This window comes from Dermochelys coriacea, chromosome 2 (assembly GCF_009764565.3).
Source record: "Dermochelys coriacea isolate rDerCor1 chromosome 2, rDerCor1.pri.v4, whole genome shotgun sequence".
In the NCBI taxonomy this organism is placed as follows: domain Eukaryota; kingdom Metazoa; phylum Chordata; order Testudines; family Dermochelyidae; genus Dermochelys; species Dermochelys coriacea.
The window spans coordinates 211,352,659-211,380,409 of NC_050069.1; the positions used below are offsets into that span (position 1 = coordinate 211,352,659).

The 27,751-nt window shown below is 41.1% G+C and overlaps 2 protein-coding genes across 3 annotated transcripts in view; one reads left to right on the forward strand and one right to left on the reverse strand.

The window, feature by feature from the left end:
- Nucleotides 1-1,497: 1,497 nt before the first annotated feature.
- CDCA7L (cell division cycle associated 7 like) lies at nucleotides 1,498-27,057 on the forward strand. Of its 2 annotated transcripts, none has more exons than XM_038389676.2 (10): nucleotides 1,498-1,689; nucleotides 11,547-11,687; nucleotides 15,185-15,319; nucleotides 15,901-16,254; nucleotides 18,976-19,050; nucleotides 20,143-20,331; nucleotides 22,252-22,383; nucleotides 23,930-24,079; nucleotides 25,527-25,663; nucleotides 26,120-27,057. In XM_038389676.2, the coding sequence occupies exons 1-10, from the start codon at nucleotides 1,666-1,668 to the stop codon at nucleotides 26,148-26,150; spliced, it is 1,368 nt and encodes a 455-aa protein (XP_038245604.1). In that variant the 5' UTR covers nucleotides 1,498-1,665; the 3' UTR covers nucleotides 26,151-27,057. The 2 variants fall into 2 exon arrangements, with proteins under 2 accessions (XP_038245604.1, XP_038245605.1); XM_038389677.2 differs by lacking the exon at nucleotides 1,498-1,689 and adding an exon at nucleotides 10,249-10,394.
- The window catches only part of DNAH11 (dynein axonemal heavy chain 11), a 308,597-nt gene continuing 307,116 nt past the window's right edge, over nucleotides 26,271-27,751 (reverse strand). The window contains 1 exon segment of the mRNA XM_043507131.1: nucleotides 26,271-27,538. Coding sequence (XP_043363066.1) covers nucleotides 27,108-27,538 — 431 coding nt within the window. The 3' untranslated portion in view covers nucleotides 26,271-27,107.

Below are 27,751 nucleotides of genomic sequence, written 5' to 3' on the forward strand. Positions count from 1 at the left end.
AGCTGAGGCTGGAGCAGGGATCAGGGGACTAATATATGGCTTTAAGCCCTACCATTTCTCCCAACGTACTTGCTTGTGGGGCTTAAATTTCCTTACGTGAAAAGATGGGAGGCTTCACAGTCCTATTTTATCACAAGTTCATATTTGGTGTTTTTCTTAAAGCTTCAGCTGCTGCAGTCACAAACCTTGGTTTGCATTAAAAAACAAAACAACCCCCCCCCCCACCAAAACCCTAGCTCTTCTTATTTCAGAGAAGAGTTTGAAAATGTGAAACCTCCAGACTAAAAAACTAGAAAACACCAAAACAGATCAATTACAAATACCCCTGATTTTTACGTCAATCATGATTTTGGGGACTGACTCATCATGAATTCTGAACACTTTGGATTGAAGACTGGAAGAGCATAAAGAAAAGGAGTACTGGTGGCACCTTAGAGACTAACAAATTTATTAGAGCATAAGCTTTCGTGAGCTACAGCTCACTTCATCGGATGCATGGAAGAGCATAGCATCAGCACAGATAAGGGGTAAATAAATAGCGGTGGGACGGACATACAGCCCCTTCAGGGATGGAGGGTGACCACCAGCATAGCAAGCAGCAGGCTGGAGAGAGAAATGTTACGTCTAAGCAACTCACTGTGGCACACGTTACCATATTAGCACAGTGTCTGCACAATGTTTAATGGACTGATCTTTCCAACACCCCTGTGAAGTAGGGAAAGGCAACCTATTCCAATTTACATTACAGAACGACCACACTACAAACTCTTCCCGGCATAGCTATGTCGGTCGGAGGGGCGTTTCGGACTGATTTGCGGCCCACATCGCTATGCCACTGGAAGGCCCTAGCGCAGATCGTTATACCAGCAAACTGCTTTCCCCACTGTAGCTTATTTCACCCGGGGCCTGGGTGGCGAAAGATGAGGGGCTTAAATCAGCTGTATTAGCAACAGGGCGGAGTTTTCCCGGTACAAACTGCATCCACGCTATCCGTGCCCGGCTAGGCTAGCTCTGCAAACGCTCCTAGCGTAGGCCAGGCTGCTGACTGACTTGCTCAAGGAGCTCAGGGGCAGAGCGGGGAACGGAACCTAAGTTGTCCCAACTCACTGCCTCGCTAGCGGGCCATGGGAGCAAAGCCCCTCCGCCGGGAGCAAGCCTCGCGGCAGCCCGGTCTCCAGTTGGGCGGCACTGTTGCAATGCACGGGCAGCGAGGCCCCGAGCGAGTAGGCGCTCCCCAGGGGGAGGGCAGGGGCTTTAAGCCGCCTCTCCGGGAGGGGTAGCCAGGCTGACGGCCAGATCCCCACCAGGGCCCTCGCCCTGTCTCCGCCGGCGGCCCCTAACGGCGCGCGGGGCGGGAAGGCTCCACGGCGCCCTCAGGCTGCGGCCCGGGCGGCCAGGGCCCGAGGAGTGGGGTGACGAGCGCCTCGCAGTCGCCGCGCGGCGAGCCGGGCTCGGGGGCGGGCCCAGCGGAGCCCGCGCTTCGCCCCCGGGCGGAGCAGGCGGCGGAGGCTGCAGCTGGGCCCCGCGCCCGCCCTGCCCCCCGCACGTCCGGGGGAAGCCGCGCTCTGCGGCCCAACGTCGGCGGCGCGGTAGCTCCTGGGCTGGGGCGGCGGCGGCGGCGGCGCGTCCCGGGCGGGCGGGAAGGAGGGGGAGGGTCGCAGCAGGATGGCAGCGGTGACCCAGTGCAAGGTGAGGCGGCCCCGGGCGCGCCCAGAGGCTCTCCTCCATCCCCCCCCCCCGCCCGCAGCGCGCTGGCTCTGCGGGCCGCGGGCCTCGGGCAGCTGGGCGCCAAGTGCCGCCCGTGCGGACGCGCCCTCGCCTACTGCCCGGATCTTCCCCGGGGAGCGGGCGGCGCCGGTGGCAGGGCATTGCAGCGCTCTTGCCCCGCTGAGCCAGACCCCCCCCCCCCCCCGCAGCAGCAGCAGCAGCGACCGCCTGTGTTTGTTCTCCACCACGTGGCGCGTGTCCTGCAAAGAGCTCGCTCGGCTGCTTGTGCAGGGCTTCTTACCCAGCCGCCGCTGCCGCCGCCTCCTCCTTGGTCTGCCTTCGTCCCTTTCCTCCTCCCCGACCCCTCTGCGCATTGCAAAGGGGGTAACCCTTGGCGTTCTGATTAATGAGGAGGGGGGGATGATGATGATGATGATGGGGGGGGTGTCATTGCTCTGTTAGCCTGGCTTTGCGGGCAGACTTGGTCCCTGTATTGTTTGCAAGTCTGCCTGGCTCTCAGGTTGGCTCTTAAAAGGCAGTTGCTTAACCCTGGTTCTCAGAAAAAAGTTCTCAAAAGTTTCAAATAACGAATCGGTTGCTTGGTGTCGCTGGGAGAGGTATTTCCAGTGTCTTTGTAGGGCTGCTTTTCCTCCTGCAGTTCTCTGCTCGTTTGACGTGCCAGGCTTGGTTTCCCTTTTCATATATCTTCCCCTAATTCAGTGTGAATCTTTCTTGCATATTAGATTTGGAATAAAACCTGGGGACGTTATTGTCTGCACTTGGGAACATCAGCAGTCAGACTAGCTGGCAGGGGGCTGGCAACACCACGTCCCCTGCTTCCTCCTGCTGCATGATCAGCAGCGACAGAGTGTTAAAATTCAAAACCCAAGTTTTTTGAAGCCATATTTAAGTGGACACTGCTGTGTTTTTAAAAAATTAAAAAGTTCCCTCACTTGTGATATTATGATCTTATGATATTATAAAACTAAACACTAAAAATATAATTAATTTGTTTCAGAGTAGCAGCCGTGTTAGTCTGTATTCGCAAAAAAGAAAAGGAGTACTTGTGGCACCTTAGAGACTAACAAATTTATTAGATCATAAGCTTTCGTGAGCTACAGCTCACTTCATCGGATGCATTACAATTAATTTGTTGTGTTTGTCAAAGCTGAGTGCAAAATACCATTAGGAAAAATAAAGTCGTGTGAATTATTTGTAGTTAGATTTTCTTTTTGTTTTTCTGCTATCTTTCTTCTGCAGTATTCAAGGAAATGAATACAAAATTGTATTTTAAAAACATATCTTAATATTAGATTTTGTATTTTTTTAACCAAATCTTCAAATGTTTGGCCTAATCTATTAGTGAATTTCTTTTTATTGTTTTTTAAAAGGCCATCTTAAAAAAAAATAAGTCTTTGGGGCAGCTTGATTCGCAAACATTTTAATAATGATAGTTCTTTTGCTTCTATCCTTTGTTTATTTATGTTAAAAATGTTAGTTTAGACCCCAGTCCTATAAACATGCATGTGAGTAACATAAAGTATGTGTGTAAATGTTTGCAAGATTGGGGCCCAAGACCTGTGAGTAGTCTTGTTGAACTTCACATGCAAAGAGTAGTTAAAGGGACACTCAGGCACATAAAGTTACTTGTGAAAGTGTTTGCAGGATCAGGCATAATACATGTGGTGACTTTCCAAGAACGTACCGGTGTATCATAATTTAATTGAGATAAGATTAGTGGATCAGTTAAGCTTAAGGGAAAGCAGCTTTACATGTTGAACACAAACTAGAGCCCTTATTAAACATTTCAGAAGCAGAAAGATGTTTAAATTAGTACATGGTCTTCCATACAAATACATTAGGAACCTGAAGTCTATTCCTGGTTCTGCCTCATCAACTTTACCTGATCCCCAGCTTCTCTGTCTGAAAGTGAGGATAACAATATTAGGGAGTGTTGGGTGCTTGTAAAGTTGTTTGAGATCATTTGATTGAAGGAAGGCGTTTTATGGAAGTGCAAAGTATTAATGCCTGATGCTACAAGGAGATGGCATTATTGCCCCCAGTCACGTTTTTACTACACATGGAGCCAGTTCCTTCAGGAGTTCAGATGTGTTTCAGGCTTCCTTGTCTCTCTGAATCATCATATAGTCTATCGACTATGTTAGCTCCTTTACAAAACCCAGTGAGGTTCAAAGATTATAAACACAAACTAGTTTGGTGGGATAGTTATGTGACCCCTTTTTAGCCAATCGCTAGCCTACTATTCTGAGCCACAAGACCTGCTTTGTTTGTTTATACTGTTTGGTAACAAAAAGGCCTAATTTAAACATATCTGTAGAATGTATACTGTTATACAAGTGAACCCCAGTTTTACAGATGTCTTGGGAGGCATCCAAAGCTTTCTTAAAACGGGAGTTTTGTAAAAACAAGTGGCAGTTTTTATTGAAGTTTAATCTACAGGACCAAATATTCATTTCAGGTATCTCAGAGATTCATATATTTGGAGTTTGTAAAATTGACATTGACTTACAGAATTCAAGTTAATATCACTAGAAAATACCATCTGTGGCCCCAGGCCTGCAAGTGACTCCAGGCAGGTAGACCCATGTGCCTGCCTGAAGCTCCATTGACATCCATGGCTCCACAACGCCAACTAGCACAATTGGGGTTATTTTTTCTATACTGTATTAGTAGTCAACTTAATGGTACTGTGCAAGTCTGCTGTCTGGAAAGTTGGGATTCAGAAGTAGATGAGAGGATGCTGCTCTTGTTTCAGGCAAAATTAAATCAGAAATAACTAGCTTCCGTGTGTGTATCAATGAAAAATTAGGTATTGTGGGGAAGAGCTGATAGGAGAAATGAGAGAGAATTTGAAGTATGGTCACACTATCTATACTGTTCTCATATTCATTATGTTAGCAATCTTTTAGGAAAGCATCTTTATGGATTGCAGGTTCACACCACCTATAAAAAGGCAATTGTTCAATCTCGTTCCTCCGATTTACAATGTGTGGATAGACTGCTGTGCCCATGCTGAGTCCCATTTACTTCTGGAGGGCTCCATGTAGGTGTAGCAGTCTGCCCACATTGTTAAATTGCAGCATTAGGGCTTTGGTTCCTGATTATGAAGGCTGGTTGGTTGTAATGATAAACAATGGGGAAAGTTATGGCTTAGTGATGTTGGAAAATGCTTTTTGTAAGTTTGGGGTTAAAGAAAGAGTCATATCACACAATATTGTAAATAAGTTGCTTGTCATAAGACTTCATGAGAAGTCAAATATTCCTTATTTTACCATAAAATAGCTTAACTCAGTTTAATTACTAATTAAAAACCACTTAGAAACCCATACTCCCATCTAGACATATATAGAGCCAAATTTGCTAAAAATTAATTGAAGAGTCTTCTTCAATAATAGGCTGGCAATAAAGATCATAGCTTTTCATGAAAAAAACAAAAATTTCACAATATACCACTGTGGCGATAACCTATCTTCCTCTCAGATGGTATTTACGTATTCCAAAAGTCTTAATATTTTGATCTCTCAAGTATACATGCTTTTTTTCATCACCTTTTTCTCTACTTCTCCCAAAGCACTTTCATTAATTCTTCCATGGACACTTCATGTGGCTGGAATACCTCCATCCCCAAACTATTCATAAAGCCCCTTCAACTACCAGCCAACTTGTACCGTGCTTCTGGAGGGAAATTGTGAACAGATACCAGTTGGTATAGGTCAAGGACTTCTGATATGTTCCTTCTGATATCTATATTTTTTTTAAAAAACTATTTACTTGTTCACATAGCTAATGTGAACGTGTGTATCATGTGATTTCTATCATTGTCACTCTTCTTCTCTTCCCTTTCCCATCTTCCTTCCATTTCTTTTATTGCCGCTTATTACAGTGTGTCTTAAATTAGGTCCTGATTCTACAATCATATTAATCTTTATGGATCGGATTGTAGGAGCAAGCCTTGGAATGTAAATAGTTCATGGCAAGGAATTTTCTGTATTTTTGTTCAGTACCTAGCCCAAAGGGGCTATGATCCTGACTGGGGCCTCTGTATGCTACTGTAATGCAAGTAACTATTGTAAGCCTTGAAGTAGGTCTGTGCTCAGAAGTTACTCCATGAAAATCTGTTTTTGATGCAGCTCCTGTTCAGAATGGGTCAAATTCTGCTGGAATGCATTTGCATATGCGGTTAGGCCTGTTGATTGCGCATAGGATTGTTGCGAGTAAGGACTTGTCTACATGCACAGCTGCTCCAATTTAAAGTGTGATTTTTAACCTGATTTAGTTAAATTGGTGCAAAAGGATGTGTGAACACACATTTGGTCTAAACCAAGCTTATTTTGGTTTAATTAAAGTTGACTAAGCTAAAATGAAATTAGCCATTCTTAAACTGAAACAGGAGTGTTCACACACAAGTTTGCTGAGATTTGTTTAATGGTTTAGTTGAACCATGTGCGTAGACAAGACCTAACTTTAGCAGTCTTCAGTCCCATGTGTCTTCCCAGTTGTATCTGTTTAGTTAAGGGACATTCTTTTTAAAGAAATGAGTTAAAAGTTGTTTCAGGTTTCAGCTTCTAGTCCCCCCATCCAGTTTTTGTGGCTTTATAATTACCTTTTTTTGTTTTTGTTTTTAATTCCTGTTGTGGTGAAAGACCTATGCAAATAACAGGGAGACTGAGCAATTGTACGTGTAAATGGGGAAATTGACTATTCACACTGTAAGAGGAGATAAGGTAGGTGAGGTAATATCTTTTATTGGACCAACTTCTGTTGGTGGAATAAGGTCCTGAAGAAGAGCTCTGTGTAGCTTGAAAGCTTGGTGGAAGGTTCAAAAGCAGTTGGTCCAATAAAAGATATTACCTCACCTACCTTGTCTCTCTCATATCCTGAGACTAACATGGCCACAGCAACACTATTCACAATATAAACAAACTGAAAAATAAAGAAAAATGAACTTTCATTGTTACATTGCAGTCATCTGATATATTACTTTTCTTTGTTGTTGAAAAGGATGCTAACAGTGGAATGGTGATAGTAATGGAGATTATAATGATTGGTTGAAAAGTGTGTAGGGTAACTTGTGCATATAATGGCAATACTTGATACTACCGTGGAAAATGTTTATTATCTTTCAGAATTTGTATCCATTAGAACTCAGATATGAACAAACATTCATTATGCGTGTCCCTTTAATAGGGTCTATTCCTCCTAGCATGGCAAAACCACAGAGGTGCAGAACAGTGAACTGTCGTCTATTCTGCCCTTTGCATAAACAAAGCTGCCTGCTAAATTCCTCAAGCCAGAATCTTTCCTGTTGCTTCTGATGTCTAAAAGGGAAACCACACCACCTGCTATTTTTCTCTGTAATGATTCAGATGCAATTTGTGGTGCTGGCAGTAAGGAAAATCTTGTTTTGACTTGTAGAGAGAGAAAATATAATACACGTATGTTGAATACCAAGATGTCACTTAAACTTTGTATTTTTTTATTGTGTTGAAATAGTAACGTCTGTTTTAAGCTAGTTTTTGTGTGTATCGTTCTCAGCCTTTGGTTACAATGGGAGCAGAATTGTCAACGTGAATAATCAAATGAGTCAGATTCCCTGAATTACACCAATTGCAATGCCATCAATTTCACTGTCTATATCTTGTATCTAATATGAATGCACTTAGTGTGACTCTTGTACAAAGATCTCCACATTCTTAAAAAAAGGTAGATAAGATACTTCAATATCTCAAATTTAGAGATGAAGAAACTGAGACCTAGCAAAGCATTAGGTACCCGAGTGTCTTGGGATTGCTTTTCAGGCATCAGACCAAAGGCCAGGCATATTTACAACTCAGTAAGTGTGGTTATTTTGGAAATGTTTTGATTGTATGCTCTTTGGGGCAGGGACTATTTTTTACCTTAATTTGGAAGCACCTGGGACATTTTAGGTGCTCCTGCATATAAATAAGCATCTTAAAATGTACTATTAATGTAGATGGTCTGAGGAAGTGAAGTTCAGGTTTGGATTAGATTTAGGCTACTGTTCTGTTCCAAGCCAAAATGGGGCTATGTTACCTGTGAAATTCCATCATTTCAAAGGTTTTGGTTTGTTACAAGCTTTTCCCTGGGTGTTCAACATTTGTTTTTTGTGTCACTCTAATGTTCTTGAAAGATATTTGCTCATATTTCTGCTATGTCCCTGCAGATTTAATTCACTTTAACTGAGGTGTTTTATGTTGGAATATTCAGTATAAATTCTCCTTGAGCATATTTGGAGTGTTATTTCCCTTCCTTAGCTCTGTGGGGTTTTTTTTATACATCATGCCAGTGTGAAAAAGTTAGAAACTCTGTGAGGTGCTTCTATCCTGCAAGTACATTGAGTAGGCAGTTCCTCGATCAATATTTTACATGTGTTTAGGGCAAACATGTTTTTGCTATCTTATTTTGTTTCCCAGAATTAAAAGAATAGGATCTAACATTGTAAGAATTATTTAGCTGCTTGAATGCATTTGATTGATCCATACAAGAGAATGAAGTGCATGGCTGTCAAAATTTTACACAACGAATAGAGCGTGACCACACCATACAAAAGACATTGGCACAGATTCATCTTTGTGTAGCTCTGTTACTATCAGTGCTGTGTTACATCAGGAATAAATTTGGCCAGTTGTGTGAGTTCTAGGACTACAGGAAATAAACAAGTTAAATGATGAGAAATGTACAAAGATGTTTAAGTCTATGCGCTTTGTGCCTGCAGCAGCAGAGCTGTGTAGTTAGTTCTTTATGTACCCGATCCAGAACGTTGTGACATTTACAAAATTGCTGAACACGGCCTTTGTATGGTGCTTTAAAAGTAGTCTTTTTTTTTTTTTACAGTGAATGTGTTTTTCTTAAACTTTTATATTTACAACTTTTTAAAAAAGAAATACTTGTGCAGCTTGAGACCAGCAGATGCCATACAGATCTGTCCATTTCTCCAAAACCCGCATGCTTTAAGAGCTGTTCGACTCTAGTCTTGCATTGTTCATGCTTTTCAACTCTGAGCAGGAGCATTGAGATTGAGACAGCTGCGCTGCACAGAGTATTTTCATAAAAGGGGAAGAACCAGCAGTTGATGCATTTAAAATTTCTACTTTTAACTAGCAAAGTTTAAAATAATCTGCAGTTTCATCAAGTTCCACAATCCACTGTTTCCATCCTTTCCAGCCCCAAATAATCTGCTCTCTTTAGAAATGATGATTTTCTTGGGTGTTTTTTTTTTTTTTTTTTTGCTTTCCCTTTGGATTTTTGATACAGTTGGAGCACAGAGTTTAAAAAAACTAGTTATGCATTGTATGTAGACTGCATAATAATTAGTAAATCATTGATGAACTCTTAAAGGAGATGGACAGGAAAATGACAGCTCTTGGTACTAGGAACATAACTTTTATGATGCACTAGCAGGATATCCTATGCAAACTCATTGACTATGTCCACCTTATATAAATCATGCCTTCTTTGCTTCTATTAAATTTAAACCAGTTAGCCAGAATGGGGACTCCTGAACATTTTAATGAGACTCTTGAAAATCAAAGGAGGGGGTCACAACTAAAAGTCTCTTTGAAGTTCTGCAGCAAGTTACTTTAATCAGAGCCCCATAGTATCTGAGAATGCATAGAGATCAAAAAAAAGGTCCTCTACTGGGAAAGTATGTTTTTTTTTTTTTCCTTTGTTCATAATCGGTAATTACACCCCCATAATGGCTCCTCTGGTGCAGATGCAGAGTAATGGACGAGGAAGAAGAATTAGTTAGGCATACAGTAATCGCAGCAGTGGCTAGCTCAGCTGTACAATAGCACAAGAACTAATGCAGTTGTTCCTGGAAGCAATTTATTCATAGCAACAAGGCTCACAGCTCCTTGTATGTTTTTCCATTAAGTCATTAAAATGTATAGTGCTCCATTTTTAACCCTTCTCTGTTGAGTGAAGAATGAAATTTCTCCACAGCAAAAGGATTTGGGATTGGGGAGAACTCCAAAACTCTAGTATGGCTAGTGCAGCTCCAGCTGAAGTACATTAGTGAATTAGCTGAAGTGACTAAACTGTTTTCAGTCTGCTAGCTTTTGGGCCAGTTGTTTAGTGACTGATTCTGATCTTGCCTAAACCAGTGTAAGTCAGGATTGAATCTATTTACATCTGTGGAGGTTTGCTGGCAAAAAAACAGTATGAGAATAAAATTAGGCACTTCAATGTTCTTGTATTATTACACACTTGCCAAGTGGAAGTGGGCCAGTAAGGTGATTGATTTCTCTCCCCCCCCAATGTTTGGAAAATGGCAGTTACCATTTGAAAAAGCTTTGCTCTTAGTAAAGATGAAAGCTTGAGGAAAATCTGTATCATTTTGGGTTATTTAGGAACTCCTTAGTTTTGTCTGCTAATGGAGATAGCCACATGGCATTCTGCGTATCTGAGTTCACTTAGGGGGCATTCTCTTGTAACATAAAACCTTGTGAACTCTGTTTGAAGACCCCATCCTTCTCATCAAGCAGTTGTGGATCTCTCTCCTGCATTATTGTGCCTTCATCGATTTCACTGGAAGTTGCATGTGGGGAATGACTTCAGAATATGCAAGAGAGATCCACACAATGAATAAGAGAAGTTTGCCTGAAGTGTACACGTTTCTCTGAGGATGAACTACCTGATCACTGGTGAGCAGTTTGGGCACTTGAGTAGACGCTGTCTAGCTGAGCATGTCTTTCCTAAAGCATTCTGTCAATCAAGTAATGCTAAGCTTGAATCAGTGTATAAATATGTATTCTGAAGCACTAAGGTAAGAAAGGGCATTAATTAGATCTAACCACACAATGCAGAGCACTTTCTAGCCAAGTTTTTACAGTTGTTAGGCATATGCATTCAGTCAGGCAATATGCAAAAGCTCTAAATGGTATAGGCTTGAGAGCTGCCTTAAGGACCTCCTTTACCATCTCTGACCTGCCACCATTAGTTAGGCTTATCTAGAATGTTAGAATGTAACGTCACAAAAGGGAAGCTCCGGGTGTTGGTGGCAGAACTTTCTTAGCCTTTGGGCTGTGCCCCTGGTATTTGCTCCTTGTGTGAAAGTATGATTAAGCACAAACCTGATCATTTTAAGAAGACCTGGAATATGTCTTTGTCCACAGATTCCCAGCTGATTAAATTCTGGGTTCCTAGCTGAGAAAGCTCTGGGCAGCATGCTTTTGGTTTGTCTTATTGAATGTCCCAAAATAAGCCTTGTGTGGTGATGAGTATTAAATGCATATTAATTTTATTTTAAAAAACATCGCAAACTGTTGTTTATTATTACTATAAATATAGTTACAAAAAGGATAACACCTTACAATTGAAGTCTCTTTGCACAGACAGACCTTTCTGAAATGCCTGAAATCTGTGACCGTCCTCATTTTTGAACAGTTTGCTGTCATTAGAAGGTAGTGAGTTTGAAGATATTACTTAAACCTTGATCTAAAGATCAATATGGCATATTTCTGTGATTAAAATCTGTAGCCTCAATCCTGCAGACACTTTTATGTATTGTTCTTATCTTTACTCCATGAACTGCCCCATGGAGTGACATTAAGCACGTGCAGAAATGTCGGTAGGATTGGGGCCTGTATTTATACATTAAAGCAGTCTGCACAGCATCCTGTGGAGTTTGGCTTATTGAGATACAGTTCTGATTCACATATTCTACATAATGTATATTTGTATGTGAATAAGAGAGTGACAAATGAACAAGAGGCTGCTATTCCCCTTAGAGCTTTTAGTAGGTGATTATTGCAATGACTGACTTTGTCTTCCATCTCATTTTGAATTGAAAACAGATACCCAAGGAAGTGGCTGACATTTTTAATTCTCCTAGTGATGATGAGGATTTTCTTGGTTTTGGAGATGATGATCCCATGCAAACCTTGTCCTCAGATGACAGCTCTAATAGTTTTGACTCATTGGAGTCAGCAAAAAAGGTAGGAACGTTTTATCATAAACCCTAGTGTATTGGTTTGGAACAGTAAAACTTCTTTGAATTTGTTTCAGAGCAGCATTGACCTTAACTCTTGGCAGAAGTGGAATCTATAATCCTTTTATTAGAAACAAAAAACTACTCACCTTTAATTCCTTTTAATTTGTAATGATCTTTTAAAAAGGGTCTTGTATGAATGAAATCCATTTTCCTTTCTTCATTAGGAGGAGAGCCTAGAGTGAGTTTGGTATTCATAACTTGCCCACATAGCATGAGAAAAATGGTCATTCAGTGATAGCCTACGCTGGAGAATGCGTTACAGCTCAGTAAAATGTGGTGTTATGAATCAGTTGCACGTCTGCAGTACTGAAGTGGGATTCTATTGGAACCTCACTCTTTGAGTTGCTGTTTCAATACCATGATGCTAACACATGTTTTTATTCCTTTGATCTGTAGAAATCATCAGCTAGCATTATATCGTTGAGGCTCTCAGATATCATTTTGTGCCTTGGCAATGGAATAGCCAAACTGTGTGAGGACTAGATATAGTAGGGTTTTTTTGTTTGTTGTTGTTTGAGTTGGCAGTTGGAAGTACCGGAAATGGAGAGTATGAGGAGAAGGACACAGGGAAGAGAGCAAAGAAGAGAAACTGGTTTACATGAGAGCGAAGTTTACTGGGCTTGATGGTGATGAACTTGCATCTGTTTTTTTGTGATAAGGGACAGAAAGCTAGCGAAGAGATTCAAGAAAGGGGGGTGGCATAGCACACTGGAAGGAAGAAGTTGGCTTTCGTGGTTTTTTGGATAGACTGCAGGTGGAAGATGTGAGGAAAAGAGAGAGTTACAGTAAACAGAAAGATGAATAATGCTTGGACAAAGGTTTTAGTAGTGATGTTAATAATGAAAGAGCAGATTTTTATTATATTGAAGGGGAAGAAGCAACAGTACTGGGAAGTTATGGACGAGAGATAAATTTGAGTCATCGGTGTAAAGATTTAGCTGAAACTCTGGGAGGAAATGAGGTCACCTAGAGAGATTGTGTGGATATATAGGGACCTGGAGAGGAGGCGGAGGACTCTTCAGTGAAGCAAACATAAACCACACCTTTTTAACCCATCAAAACAGACCCAGTAGAGTACTCTCATTGAAGGCAAGGAAGAGATAGTGATCAATGTTGCTGAATGCAGCAGACTGATCAGGAACAGTAAAAATACCTTATGCTGTCAAGACTAGGATAGGAGGAATGACCTTTGTAAGGGCTTTCCAAGTGGACTGTAATATTCTCCCTCCCACTCTCTCCGCTTGGGTGCTTAGGCTATTATGAATTATTTTAAATCCCCAGATCTCCACTCCTTGGTCTCGAAGGAGACAGATTCTTCCCTGAGTTTCACCCTCCGGATCTCCAAAACAGCATCCTTTGGATAATTTAAGCCCTGAAGAGCCTCAGGTGTGATGCTGCACAAGAGGCAGATTTACCTAGGGAAGAATTATCCTATAACAAAAGAGCAAAAGGGTGGGAAGGGAAGAGAAGCTCTGCAGGATGTAATTGGGCAGGAAAGGGCAAAGAAGTTGAGGTAATCAATATAAATTGGATCGTATTTGTGTCTTAGTAGTTCACAGGGACTTAGATAAACAAATTCTATTATCAGTATAGAGTTTTGCATGTCTCTTCCCTTGCAGAGTTTCCTGAAAGTCTCTCATGTAATCTTCTCATTTGTGTCACTTATACATTAGCTCAACCTAGCTACGTTGTTCAGGGCTGTGAAATATTTCACTCCCTGAACACCACAGTTAGGCAACCTAACCCCCAGTATAGGTGCAGCTAAGTCGATGGAAGAATTCTTCTATTAACCTAGCTACCACCTCTTGAAGAGGTGTTTTAACTACACAGATGGAGAATCCCTTTTGTCAATGTAGAAAGCACCTATGTTACAGCACTATTGTGGTGTAACTGCACTGCTGCAGGTCTGCTGCTGTAGCACATGTAGAGTAGACATAGCCTAGTTGCACTAGTTTCTCCTTGCTTGTTTGCTTCCTATGTAGTAACATTACTGTTAAGGACACCTCTGTATAGGAAATGCCACACTTTACTGTTCTTGCACATCATTGGTCCTCATTCCCTATTTTCAGTGACTGTAACAAACTGACCGACAGTCTTTCTAGCCAGCGCTGCAAAGTTTTATGCAAGTACAGAGCGAACATTTTTTCTCAAAGAGAAATACAATTTCACTTTAAAGTTACTTCCCTTTTGTGTTTGCTCCTTTCTCAAACAGCTGCCCTGCAGCTATCAACAAAAGAACAAAGTAATTTTGCTCAGAGAAAACTCACTCCAATTACACATAATAATTTGTAGATGTTTTAAGTGTAAAGAAACAGTATATGCAATGATTTTTCCTCTATTCCCCTGGAAGTTTTTCCACTCATCTATTATATCTATTTTTTACCAGATATTATCTCAACATAAAGAAGTGTATAATTAAAGTTGGGGATGGGAGGGAATTGAAGGAGAGAATAAAGATATTTAGCCAAGTGCAGTTGTATGAGAGGTCATTTCTGTATCTTGTGTGGGAGTTAAAAACATCCAAGAAAAACTGGGGAAGTAAACTGTCTCAAGTGAAGAATGCTGAGTTTCAAAAGGCAGGTGCAGTATGATTGTGTGTACATCCCCTGCCCTGAGCTAGTCCTGTTTTTCAAGATAGCAATAATGACACGTTGACAGAGGCTCTGACGGTTTTCTATATTGTTTCTTTTAAAATCTCCCTCATCATGGGACATATATTGTTGCTTTTTTGTTATATGTATAGTAAACCCATTCTGCGTAAAGATGGTGTGAAAAAGAGAAACAAATGGGCTTCAGCCCCTTTTTGTTTAAGTAGATGATGTACAAGCACGGCCCAAAGATGTTTGGGGGGTTCTTTTTGAGCAAAAGGGATTTTTAGTTAGTTTTGTTTAAAACTTTTCAATTTTGTTTTCACTTATTTAACTTCAATGATTAACTGACTTTTTGGAGAGAGGAAACCTTTGCTGATTAAGCTCCCTCTTCCACTAAAGTGTGAAAGGTAACAATATACATCTTCTGAGATGCCCCACAACGCCAGTGAACCCAGAGAAGACCAGAGTTGATATTTCTGAGGTTTTTAAAAAAAAAAAATAATAATTTTTTTAAAAAAAGCAAATCCTTCTCAGGTCTGCTTTATGTACCATAATGAATCAAAAAAAGACACAAACTCAATTAAAAAAATCCTTTGCAGGTCACCTTTTAAAAAGACAGCAGAACTGGAGAGTATATATGTTCATTTGAAATAATTGATAGGGATGAAATCCAGTGTGTCTTTTTCTTGTGACAGGTTTTGCATTTAACGTTTTCACACGAGCATACCATCTGCTCAGTAACTCCTTAACATTAAGCATTTTCTGATTTGGATGGAAAAGATTATATGAATGCTCTTTGTATGGCAAACTGTGCCCTAGCTGTCGTGATTTTCGTATGCTTGCTCAACAGGATGTTCGATTTCAATCCAAGTACCTGACTGAAGAACTGAGGAGAATTTTCACTGAAGACACTGATTCAGAAAGTGAAGTGTTTGAAGGCTTTGCTCCGAGTGAGCTGGATGTAAACAATGTGAATGGAATGATGGTAAAGCTAGCATTTTCATTGTGTTAAGACGCACATACAGACTCCTCTCGCCCCCTTCTTCTTTCTTTTTATAATCCTCTTGTTTTCATGCAGCTGGTTGAAATTTATTTTGTTATTTAACAATATTTAATGTTTAAAATATTTGTGCTGAAGATAAATGTTGTGTTACAAATTTTCCTTAATATTTAATCTTTTATTAATGTATCATAAAAGCCAGAGATGGAGAATATCTACTAGTGCATGTAATGAAGAACCATCTGCTTAAGGGAAGGAGGATTGGTTACTGTTCACACCGAAGGAAATTCACTCTTGTGCAGAGGTCCAGCACGAAATCTATGTGCTACTAAAGTCCCGCATCCTTAAATAGTTAATGGACATTGCACTGCTCTCTGTAAAGGGCAGAATTGCACCCACTCTGAGCATTTTTTTTTTAATTGTTGGTTTAGCTAAACACAAGACGAAGTTTCCAGTTTTTCAGATTCTGATACTTAGTCATAGACTATGCTAATAATGAGGATAAAAAGTGGCCTGTTCCCATGTGACAGCTGTCAGTATATCATATTAATTATCTCTGCTTTCAGCCAGTGGAATCAGATTTGAGTGATGGCGAGAACAATAATTTATCTTTACTGGGTAGTGAGGAGGAGGAGGAAGAGAAGGCTTCCCCCAAGAGAAGAAGCTTTGGCCTTCGTGTGGCATTTCAGTTCCCCACAAGAAAGTCTGCCAAGAAGAAGGTGCCTGAACCAACTTTTTCCAAGTTACACTTGCAAGACAATAAACCCCCTAAAACTCTCACAAGAGAGAAAAGCAGCAAGCAATGGAAGAAACTAGAAGGGTCTGCCTCAGAGTCTGAGGAGGATGTTAAAGAGATGCATGAAGAAAGCTCCAGTGCTCTGCTTAAAAGAGCTATAAACATCAAAGAAAATAAAGCCATGGTAAGACAAAGCAAGCAAAAGCCAGTACTCACTAAGGGTATGTCTTAACTACAGAGTTTACTGGGTGATTGGCATCCAAGTCTGAGCACTCAGGTTAGCCTTGCCTGGTTGTGAGCAGTCACTGCAAAGCCACACTTGAGTTATTGTGTCCACACTGGTGCTGCACTCTCTTGTATGTGTGTCACTAGGCCTTCTGGGAGGATATCCCATGATTTTTTGTGCTACAGTAAACAGCCACTCACAGTGAATTGTGGGAGTATTTGTCTGTCCTGGGCTCACTGAGAGAATTGTGGGAAGGCATTGGAGTGGTTTAATTTGTGTCCTAACTACAAAATGCGCAGGTTACCTGCCTGAGTGAAATCCTCACCTGGGCTCTAGCCTATATACCCTGAGCCTTGCCAGCTAGCTTGGGTTGAAAGTGTCACAAAACTCGGGGTAGAGGCTTTTACGTGTGGACGGGAGCAGGATTAGGGGGCAACAACTGAGTAAAGGTCCAGGTTAACTCTGTAGTGAAGACGTACCTTATAACCAGACCCTATCAAAAAGCATTGCCATCCATTAACTTTAAATGATCCATTGTGTCATTATACAAGAGAGTTGCTAATTTACATTGGCTGAGAAACCTATTGCAGTTTACTAAATGGAAAAATAAGATAAAGCAATCAAGACTTTTGCATCTCTAAGTGTATGTTCACTTGTTTGAGAAGTGTAGTTTAGAGTTAAAACTTTCCTCTTTTACTAATGTGTAGTGTGTGAGGGGGACTATTACCTTCCTGCTCTTTGTCCTGATGCCTTTGGGTATGCAGCTCAAAGTCCCATTATCCTTTTCTGCTGCCATATTGTGATACAAACCCATACCTCATTTGGGTTCCCTGTTGCCCTTTCAGCTTTATTGCTTCTGATGTTTCTGCTTCCCATTGGGCATTAATATTGATGATTTCCCCCTAGGGCTACTGGCTTGTATCTTTCCAAGTAAAAGCTCATTTTGTAGTATTATGTGAATAACATAGCTGAAGTCGATGTACTTGGATCTACTTACCACGTGGTCCATGCTACGCAATGTCGACTGGAGATGCTCTCCCGTTGACAACTCTTGCTCTGCTCGTTCAGGTGGAGTACAGGAGTCGACGGGAGAGCGATCTGCGGTGGATTTAGCGAGTCGTCACTAGACCTGCTAAATCGACCGCCAATGCATCGATCGTCATGCGTTGAACCACTGATAAATGTAGACATTGCCATACTCTTGTTTCTAATCTATCTAGGTTCCTCTGTATAATTGTGCTGTCCTTACTGGTATTTACAGCTACTCTCAGTTCAGTATCTCTGTGAATTTCATTAATGTCTTCTTTATTCTCCTCCCGATCACTAATGAGGGTGTTAAATGTGACTGTTTTTAGATGATAATTAAAAGCATATTAGATCTTTACTGAAAAATGTCATGCACTCTTTGTGGCCTCTTCACGCCACATGCAGTTCTGCCATGGCTGTCTCAGATGTTTGGCAGTCAAGAATTGCTACCATTTTCCCCATTTAAGGTCTTCCCTTCTTATGAAGCTCCCTAAAGCCAGCAGCTGTTGAAGCTCAGGGTGTGAGTCCCTTCAGAGCAAGTCAATAGTATTTCAAAACGGCCAGCCAAGGTGATGTAGAGAAGAGGCACAGGTCCAGGGTCTCTCGTATAGTACAAGTACAACAGAGTATTAATGCCACTTTGCTTAGCATGCACTGTGCTGGTGATATCAAACTTGTTGTGGGGTGGGGGTGCCAACAGGAGTCTTTTAGTACATTGTTTTGCAAAGGGGTGTGTTTTATACACACACACACACACACACACACAGAGCCTGATTACTATAGGCCAGCTCCAATATGCTGCGTGGAATGAGGCAGTGTGGCCTCACTAATAGAGAGCTCATGCTGGGGTATTCTATAAGGGAAGGTTCTGACTGTTTTCACTGGGTTCTGATAAAGAATGACTGGGAGAAAATTCTGACCAGCCAACAAAAGTCAGAGACTATGGCTACACTACAGAGCTTGCAGCTGCTCTATGCCAACGGGAAAGAGGTCTCCTGTTGACTTAGCTACCGCCGCTTGCTGAAGTAATTATATCGGTGGGAGGAGCTCTCCTGCCGACATAGCACTGTCCACATTGGCGCTTAGGTTGGTGTAACTTATATCGCTCAGGGGGCTGGCTTATTTACACCCCGGGTGACATATCTTATACCGACATAAGCTGTAGTACGTACATAGCCTAAGTCCCCACTGTCAAAATAACTTACAGTGTGCCAGCAATTTTGTATTAGGAAAGTATGTGCCAAGATAACCCACAAGAAACCTCTTATAATCCCCTGATGTAGTTAGGTCCACTCTTGTTGTCAAGGGATTAGCTTTCCCATGTTAACTGCAAATTTCAGTCATTATTGGTCATGGATACTGTAACCTCAGTATAACACACTTTTCTTTAGAGCCACATTTGATAGCATTGGATTTGATTTTTAGCTGCACGACTTCCGTACAAATCAATGGGAGTCATGGTGCTAAAATCTGCTCTAGAGCTTCGAACGTTTAGGGATAGAGGTTTAAATTAAGTATTTTAAAGAATGGTTATTTACACTGGGATTTGAAATAACTCAGTGTGTGTGAAAACAGAGCATGGTAAGGACTGAGTAGGTTAAATATTTGCAAGTTTGCAATGAGACTTCAATAGGATATCTTTATTAATTTCAGCTTGCCCAGTTGTTAGCAGAACTGAATTCTATACCTGAACTATTTCCAGTGAAAATGCCCACCTCAACTCCTTCTGTAAGTTTCCGTATTCGCTTAAATATAATATATATTGTTGCTGAACTTGAATGAGATGTCTTCTGATGAATATTTTTATCCTTTTTTTTTTTTTGTAATTTTATTTGTATTGACTTGATATTAGTTATATTGTATAAAGAGGCAGGGCTAGGCTACCACGATATACAGGTAAAGAAACAGCTCAAATTAAGCAATGTATATTCAAAGAAACAGACCTAAAATTAGGCACTGCTCCATTAACTTAGACCCAGAGAGGCTCATGAAACACTGGACAAATAAATGTATATATTTGAGAACGATGGTTGGAGAGCAAATAGGATCTTGTAGCTGGAAAGCTAAAGAGAGTGAAGAAACTACTACTGTTTTCAGATCCTGTGTGTTTTTTGCTAATTTTCCTCTCTTAAAGTCCGTGTTTCCATTAGAACTGTAATGGGAAAACTAGCATGATGTTTTTATGTTCTACCTCTGGAGCATCTCTTTTTTGCTACCAGCATAGAAATTCCTAATCCTCTGTGATTACTGTGGGATAATGTTAATTTATCAAGTATTCCAAGTCCACACATACTCCATGAAGGTTGCACACCCATGTTCCTGACTTTGGGAAGTCCTTGTAAGATGTTGCCCTGATAATGAAGTCATTTGTGACGAAATTGTAAATATGTGAAAGGCTAGCTCCTTGTTGGCTGCACTTCAAGTATTTATTGTGATGTATTAAACCTACTTTAAATAAATCTCTGGATTCCAGTAATATGTATTCTGTATTTTTATTCTGGAAAGAACCTTGGGGATATAGTGTTAGAATGCCCCAATCCTTCTGACAACGTTCCCCACTTATCATCGTGTACATATATGCTCACTTTTTCATTTAAAGTAACAATTAGAGAATTGCAGCAAGTTCCCCATCTAAAGAGCTTCCCTACAAATTTATTTGTGGCACCAAGTTTGCTAGGATGATCTCCTAGAGCTGTGCAAATACATGTATAGGTCTGGTAGTCCCATGCCCATATAATCTCTGGTAGTTCCCTGTCCCAAACACACAACGGTGAGGTTGATGAGACACTTCTAATAGAAACATTTTTTTTTCTCCTCCAGAAACAGAAGAAAACCCCAAGGAGAACATTTTCTGAAGGCCAGATAGAGCGTCGTACAAACCCAACCAGAAACGCTCGTCCACCTGAGAAATTTGCCTTGGAAAACTTCACTGTGTCTGCGGCTAAATTTGCAGAACACTTTCATAATTACAGACAACAAAATCTCCTAATAAAGAAGAGATTCAGTGGGGTATTTGCCAGTTTTGTTTGTTTGTTAGCCTTTGTCTTTTGAAGATGTCACTCAAGCTACTTTGAGCTGGCCAGAGTGGGGACAAATGCAGCAGAAAGCTAACTAGCATTTAGAACCTTTGTGCTGGGATTAGAAGCAGGAGAAAAAAGGATCCTGGAGCCTCCCCCACCCTTAGTCACCCAAGCTATTTCAGTATGTAACCCAGCCCATTTGAATGTGTATCTAATTATATGATTATCAGATTAATATTTGTATAATTTAGTATTTGAAATCCAGTAGTGCCCACACTGTGCTAGGCTGGAGGCAGGCTAGAGAGTGGGGTGATAAGGTGGTGGGAGGGAATAGGAGGAGAGGTGAACAGCTTCACTCTTGATGATGGCAGAGGAGTAGGGAGAGTGTCAGAAGGGAGCAGAAATCAAGGCTGAGCTTGTTGAACTTCAGTTTAAGAATTGGTAAGAACTTGAGTGGAGAGAGAAGGATGGGAGAGGACTTGAGAAAGAAGACAGAATTTGCAAATAAGCAACAAAATGTTTTTGGAGCCATGTGATGTTACATTTGTCCTCCTACCCCATTCCTCCTTTTGTCAGTCATATTCATGTGTCATGTCTGCTATTAAATGTAAATCCTTTTTGTGCTAAGGATTATCTCTTATTATGTCTGTGTGCCATGCTGAACCACAATAGGACTGTAATCCTTCTTGGGTCCTTTTGTGTGCTACCACAAGATAAATATTAATGGCAACAACAGAGGAGGAAAATTAGCACTATTAGGTGAGGGATGTGGCAGAAGGGAATGAGGAGAGAATGAATTTTCAGATGGATGTCCATGTGGCCAGAGGCATTCAGTAGATCAGGCATGCAGAAATAAGATGTTGGGAGTAAGCCAGGGCTGAGATTTGTTGGGGTGGACTTCGGTTGGGGAGAGTTGCAAAAGAATCAGTGCTGGAGGAGAAAGTAGAGTTAATTTTATTAAACAACAAGAGAGGGAGGGGAAAATCAGGAGAGGGCTCAGAGAAGTCATAGACATTGCTGGATTGGGAGGTCAGGGTATGAAAAGGTGGGCAAAGTTGAAATAGAGGTGCTGGTTGTAGAGGGAACTCAGTTACTGAGAAATCAGAGGGAATAGTGCTGAGGGAAGATGAAGTTGAGTGAACGGCCATTTTGGAGACTTGATCCAGTGTTGAAGGGCGAAGACTAAGGAGTCAGATGGGACATCAATGTGGAAGCTGAAACCTCTGGAGGATGGGGTGGAAGGAGAAGCGGGAGAGCTTGGTGTATCTAAGTCCAGAGAAGGATGTTGGTGGCTGGCAGATAAGTTACATGGAGAGGGAGTGTAGAGTCTAATGGGGAGATTGCTGAAAGAAAATGAAGGGTTGAACTGGATAAGGAGGAAGGTGCGGGACATGGCAGATGCCCAACACTTCCACCACCTTTCTTGAGGATGAGTCATGGAGGAGAGAAAGAGAGGCTGCTGTGAGTATGCTGTGGAGGTTTCAATGGGTGCTGGAGATGGAGGGGAAAGAGATAAAAAAAGTGGATGGTAGTGATCTTTTTCTGTGAAGGAGGAAGCGGATAGATAGTACGGTTGATTGTCATTGGAGGGAAAACAGGAGGAGTTTGTTGGAGGAAGATGCCGGATGTATGAAGGGTAGCAGATTTCCTCAGAGGAAAAGAAAGATGTGGTGGTGGTAGGATAAGGATTTTGAGGGTGTTTGAAGGGGTAGGTGAACGAAGATAAGGAGGAGGAGCTACAGCTGCTGAGAGCAATAAAGGTTGGAGTGGTAGGGAGGATAGGGAGTTGGAGGTGACCACAAACTCTAGTTATATGTTCTGTTCTTATAGTCAGAGCATATTTGATCTAAAGGTAAAAGCATTTCACCCATCATAAGACAAAAGATGATGAGATTAGTTTGTTTTGTAGGGTGACTGTGGAATGCGTAAAAGAAGGAGGTCATCTAAATATTCATCTTACCGTCCTGTTGAAGATATTACTGATGAGGACTTGGAGAATATCGCAATTACAGTTAAAGATAAAATTTATGATAAAGTCCTGGTAGGTGCCTGCTTTTTCCTTTTGATTGCTTAGAGTGAGGGGCAGAAGATGAAACTACTTCATTTCATGAAGGGATTATAATGCTCATTGAAAAGTGCCAGAATAAGAGCCCTGGGGACTGCAGTGTTGTGTTTATCTACTCTGCGGGGACAGCAGGGAAGCTTCTCTCCCTTGCTTCAGAGGAGCACTGGAGAAGGTAGTGCTCGATCTATGCTTAGCCATCTCTTGCTGTCTGCAAACAGGTGCCAGTTGTGGCAGTGTTATGCTATTGTTACCTGTTGAGTGGGAACTATATTGAGACCACTAATTCACTTCCACTAAAGAGCTATTAGATGGAAGTGGACATAGCCATGAAAGATCTGGGTGCAGTATAAGCCAGTGACCTGGAAGGAAATTGCTCCAACTCCCATTTGTGTTCCCATCTCCCTTGCCAAAAAATTACTCTGAAGTGTTATCACACAAGAGGAGTGCTGAAACCTGGAAGAGCGAGGGTTATTCAAAAGGACATTAATACATGTCTGTGGCATGTTGTTGCATAAGCAGGGCTATTCTTGTAAACACCTGCTTTGCAACCTTATCTGTGCATAGATTTAAAATGAACATGAGCCTCTCTGTTTTGGGGTTTGATGCTGTCACAGGGATCACTGCATGAAGATTATCTCATACCCTGGAATTTTAGAATGGTGGATATTGTTAGTTTGTAGGCAATATCGTGTTCTTCATCTGGTGGTCTTATTGGTAGGAGAATAAACAAGTTGCAGTAATCTTTTTTTTTTTTTTTTTTTGAATCCCTATGGAGATTGCACTCGTCTTCCTCTCTCTCTCTCTCTCTCTCTCTCTCTCTCTCTCTCTCTCTCTCTCTCAGGTTCTTTGATTTCAGAAACCCTGCCAGCAAAGATTGGGTTAGTGGTGCTTGTTACCCTGGGGGAGCCATAGGTTTGAATTTCTAGCGCAGTGGATTGCAGGTGCTGTAGGAGGACAGTCTAATGTATTGACTAGTAAATATATGCATCCCTTAGGCAGTGCTTTTTTCCCCAGCTGAGTCTCTTTTTGCATCCTTGAGAGTTCAGAGAATCGCCATATTCCCTTTTTTAACATCCCCCCCTTTTAAGGGCCCATGCTTTGGCCACAAAGACCTGCATGGGGATCCTTTTGGTTTGTATCAATGGTGTACCTTACTCTCCTAGAGAAATCACTGCTGAGTGACTCTGTGGGTTCCTAGCATTTGCCATGGGTGGATTGGAACCAGAAATATAACATGGGGCTCATGTAGCACATTAGATTCCTAAGCCTTCAGGACAGGGACCATCTCTTTGTTTTGTACAATACCTAGCGTACTTCTGAGCACTGTAGAAATAATCATGGAGGTTGTGTTTTTTCCTAATGTTTTATTAATCTAGTTGCCTCTGGTTCCCAAGGAGAAATTTTAGTACTTTTCACCTCCAGCTGAGAGGTGTGTTAGAGAATTCCACCTGGAGTCAAGAAGTTCAACATGATGTGAAATGCTGAATTTTTACATGTCTCTCTCCCTCCTTTCCAACTTTAGGGTAGTACGTGCCACCAGTGTCGGCAGAAAACAATTGATACTAAGACAGTTTGTCGTAATCAAGGGTGCGGGGGTGTGAGAGGACAGTTCTGTGGACCATGTCTTCGTAATCGATATGGTGAAGATGTGAAATCGGCACTTCTGGATCCAGCAAGTATCCAGTTCTTTGGGTTAAAATGACAGTATGATTATGGCTTTGTTAGCTTCACAATCATCGTGGATTTCTTGGATAACATGAAACTCAAACATTCTACCACAGTAGCGTGGCTGTGATTGATATTTATCTTGCTGAGGTAGTAAAGAGATTACAGGACTTTCGGCCTGCTCTTAGTTGCTCTCAGGTGGAGGAAAGAACACTCATGAGGCTTAGAAGACAAAGGGGGACCTGATTCTACCAAGTTCTTGTGTAGCTTTTTGTCTCCTTCCCTGATGCTTTTACTGGTCTGGTCTGGTCTGGTCTGCAATGCAAGCACCTTGTTTCAGATACTAAACTTAAAGGTTGGGAAGTAAAGAACCTCAAGAATTTAGGGTTGGGTCCCCTTTCTTTCCTTGAGCCCCTATCCTGTCCTCAGCAGAGTGCATAGACCTGTCGTGTCCAAATCCATCCCTTTCACGGGATCTGGCTGTCTAGGCAATTCACAGACCATTAACATAATCAATGTTTCCTCTTCAAGCTTGCCTCTTTGTTGCTCTCCCCTATGAGACACTATCCTGGTTCCCCCCTTCATATCCTTGTGGAGGTAATCAGATCCCCCTTTCAGCATGACAGACCAACATTTTTGTACAAGGTCTTAGGTCTGTCCCCCCAGAGCAATGGCCACATTCGTTTTTGTCTAATGCAGCTCCTGAAGTCACGTGTTGCAGGCAGCAGACCTCCTCTCCTTGCTCTGAGCCCTGGTCTGTTTTTTAATGTCCTTTTAAAAAACATTTTTATCACTTTTTAAATGTTTTTCCTTTCAGATTAACTGAATGTCTCGTGTGGCTCTCTTTCATACAGCCTCTGAGTTAGTGTCCAAACCCACCCCTTCCTGAAATTTGGCTTCACTTGTAACTTAAACATAAATCCTAGCCTAGGGATCCTGCCTGAGGACCTTCTCTGCCTTGTTCTCTGGCTCAGAGACATTCCACCTCTCTTTAAATCCTGGTTGCAGGTAATTGGACCAACCTTTCAACATGACTCAGCCATAGTTACCTTGAATCTTAATAATGGAGATTTTTTTTAATCACTTGAGCCTAGGGTGCTGGAACAGAAGAGCCCTGCTTTTTATATTCTGTTACAACACTATGCCCCCAGGGAAATCAGTACTACTAGAATTTGTTGAATGTGAGCTTTGAAAAATTCCAAGTAAAGAATGGATATTCATTGTTTCTTCAGTACTGCAAACTTTTTTTATCAAAAGATTGATTAATATTATCCATTAAAGTATTCGTTTATGAAATACAATATTGCCCTGTGTATAAGGCATTGTTACATAACAGTGGCACTTTCTGCTGTTTTGGGTGGGTAAAGGGGGTTGGAGAAGACAGGTTTGCATCTAATACTTCTGTTGATAACTCTACCCCTATATATTTCCCTCCTTGTCTGTCTGTAATTCAGGATTGGATTTGCCCTCCGTGTCGTGGTGTCTGTAACTGCAGTTACTGTCGCAAGCGTGATGGCCGCTGTGCCACAGGAATGCTCATCCACTTGGCAAAATTTTATGGTTATGACAATGTTAAAGAATATCTTGAAAGGTAAGATAATTACATAACTGCTTTAGAATTGAAATCCACACTTTTAAATGTGCTGCCTAATCAGGCTTTCAAAATGTTTTAATTTAATAACAATTTTGTGGAGCTTTAACCCAGACCGAAGTCGGTCACAAAATATTGAAACTTGCTAAAACATCTAAGTAGGTACCTGTTGACTTTTTCAGCCTGGGCCCACAGAAATTGATGGCAAAACTCCCCTTGACTTCAGTGAAACTAGAACTTGACTGCATGTGAAATCTTGAGACAGTCAACTTTACTGTGTAAATGAATAAGGCAATTTGAAAACTGAACCATTATTTTATATTTAAGAGTTAGACTTGGGTATTTGTTCTTGTTAAATTGATTCAATTTTTGTGTGTGCTTCTGCAGAGCTGTGACCATCTAAAATCAAAGCATCAGACGCCCATAAAGTATAACATTTTTCTACCTCTTTTCTAGTTTACAGAAGCAACTGAGTGAAGACAGTTGAGGATGCTGAGCACAGCTGCCTGACCTGCAGACAAGTTTCTTAGTTCAGGGTTTAAAAAATTGTATTACAATGATGTTTATACAAGATAGAATTGTAGAATATAGCTTTGGATATTTTTATTGATTGGTCTTATACAATGATTTCTCAGGAAATGTTTTAGTAGAGGAATCTATATACAGAACATTCTTTTATGCATAGACACCTGTATACAGAGCAGAACAGCACTTTTAAAACTTCAGTGGTTAATTTTCAGTAGAGCTACAGAACGAAGTAGATGCTTAACTCCAAAGGCTGTGAAGGGAATTGTGAAGCACTAAAAATTTAACCAGTGGAGGTAGGAGGGTGGGCTCTTAATAGTTTGCTTAGGCCATTACATTTTTATATGACCTAAAGAGACAAGTTTTCCAAAGCCGCCTCTTTTGCCCACAAACTGAGGCATGCAGTTACTTGATTTGCTCATGCACAAAAGGAAGTTTTGCCCCTGCAACGATGGGAGGAGTCCTTTTGAAAACTTTATTCAGTTCTGGTTAGACTGTGTGTGCAGTTTATCAGTCAACTGTTCCTCTTTCCTCCCCTCCCCCTCAACCATGAGAATTTGTAAGTGCAAGGGGTGTGTTGTGGATACATGTTCTTTAGTTTATTTTTAAACAGAAAAAAAGGTAATTGGGGGCTTAGCAGGTGCATCACTGCTGTTGGTGAGCATTGGGCCGTTTGAGAGTGATATTGACTTTTTTAATGTTAGTGCTAAAATTTTTTAATAATTCCTGTGTGTCTGCTTAACAAAAAGCAGGCTTAACAAACACATTTTAAAAACCCACATTACTGCAGCCTCAGATTGTCAAAATTTGTGTAAAATATTGTATGTTTTACTCCGTGTAGAGATAATAAAAGCATTTTCACTAGAGGAGCATTTTGTGGGGGGTTTTCATCATGAATACAGTGTTTAATTTTCAATAATCAACCTGTCTCTCTGAAGGAAAATGTTAACAGGTATAAATCCAGCTTAGCGAGACAGACATGTTTGGAGGAGTTGTACAACATTTGAGTATCATAACTCTTCACACAGTAGGATGTAGTGCTGCTAAACAAATGTTTTTTTTTCTCACATTCAGCTGTTATGTACACTTTGACTACATGCTGTGTCACAGCACAGAGTAAGACTACTCCTGCAAGCACCCACTTAGCTGACTTGTCCTTGCTCTTCAGATTGAACATCCAAACATATGTGGACCCTCTGTTTTTAGTTTTACATACTGGGCATTCATATATATTTTTGGTTTCCTGTTGCTCAATTGGAATAGCCCTTATAAAGATGACTGGCATTGCTAGAGTCAGATCCTGGAGCTGGGCTTCAGCTATGACCCCTGACTGGATGTCCCATCGTGCTCCTGTATCAAAAACACAGAGTTCCAAATGGCGACTTGAATCATTTGTACATTGCAATGCTGTACTTAATAGTTGCTTAGTAGTAGATACCTTTCCTGAGGATAGAGTAGAAGTGGCAAAACTGTAGGTCACACTCAGTATTGTGTGATGAGATCCAGAGTTACCAATCTTGAGCTTAGCTATTAGTATTCCATACAGAACGTTGCCTGCTAGAA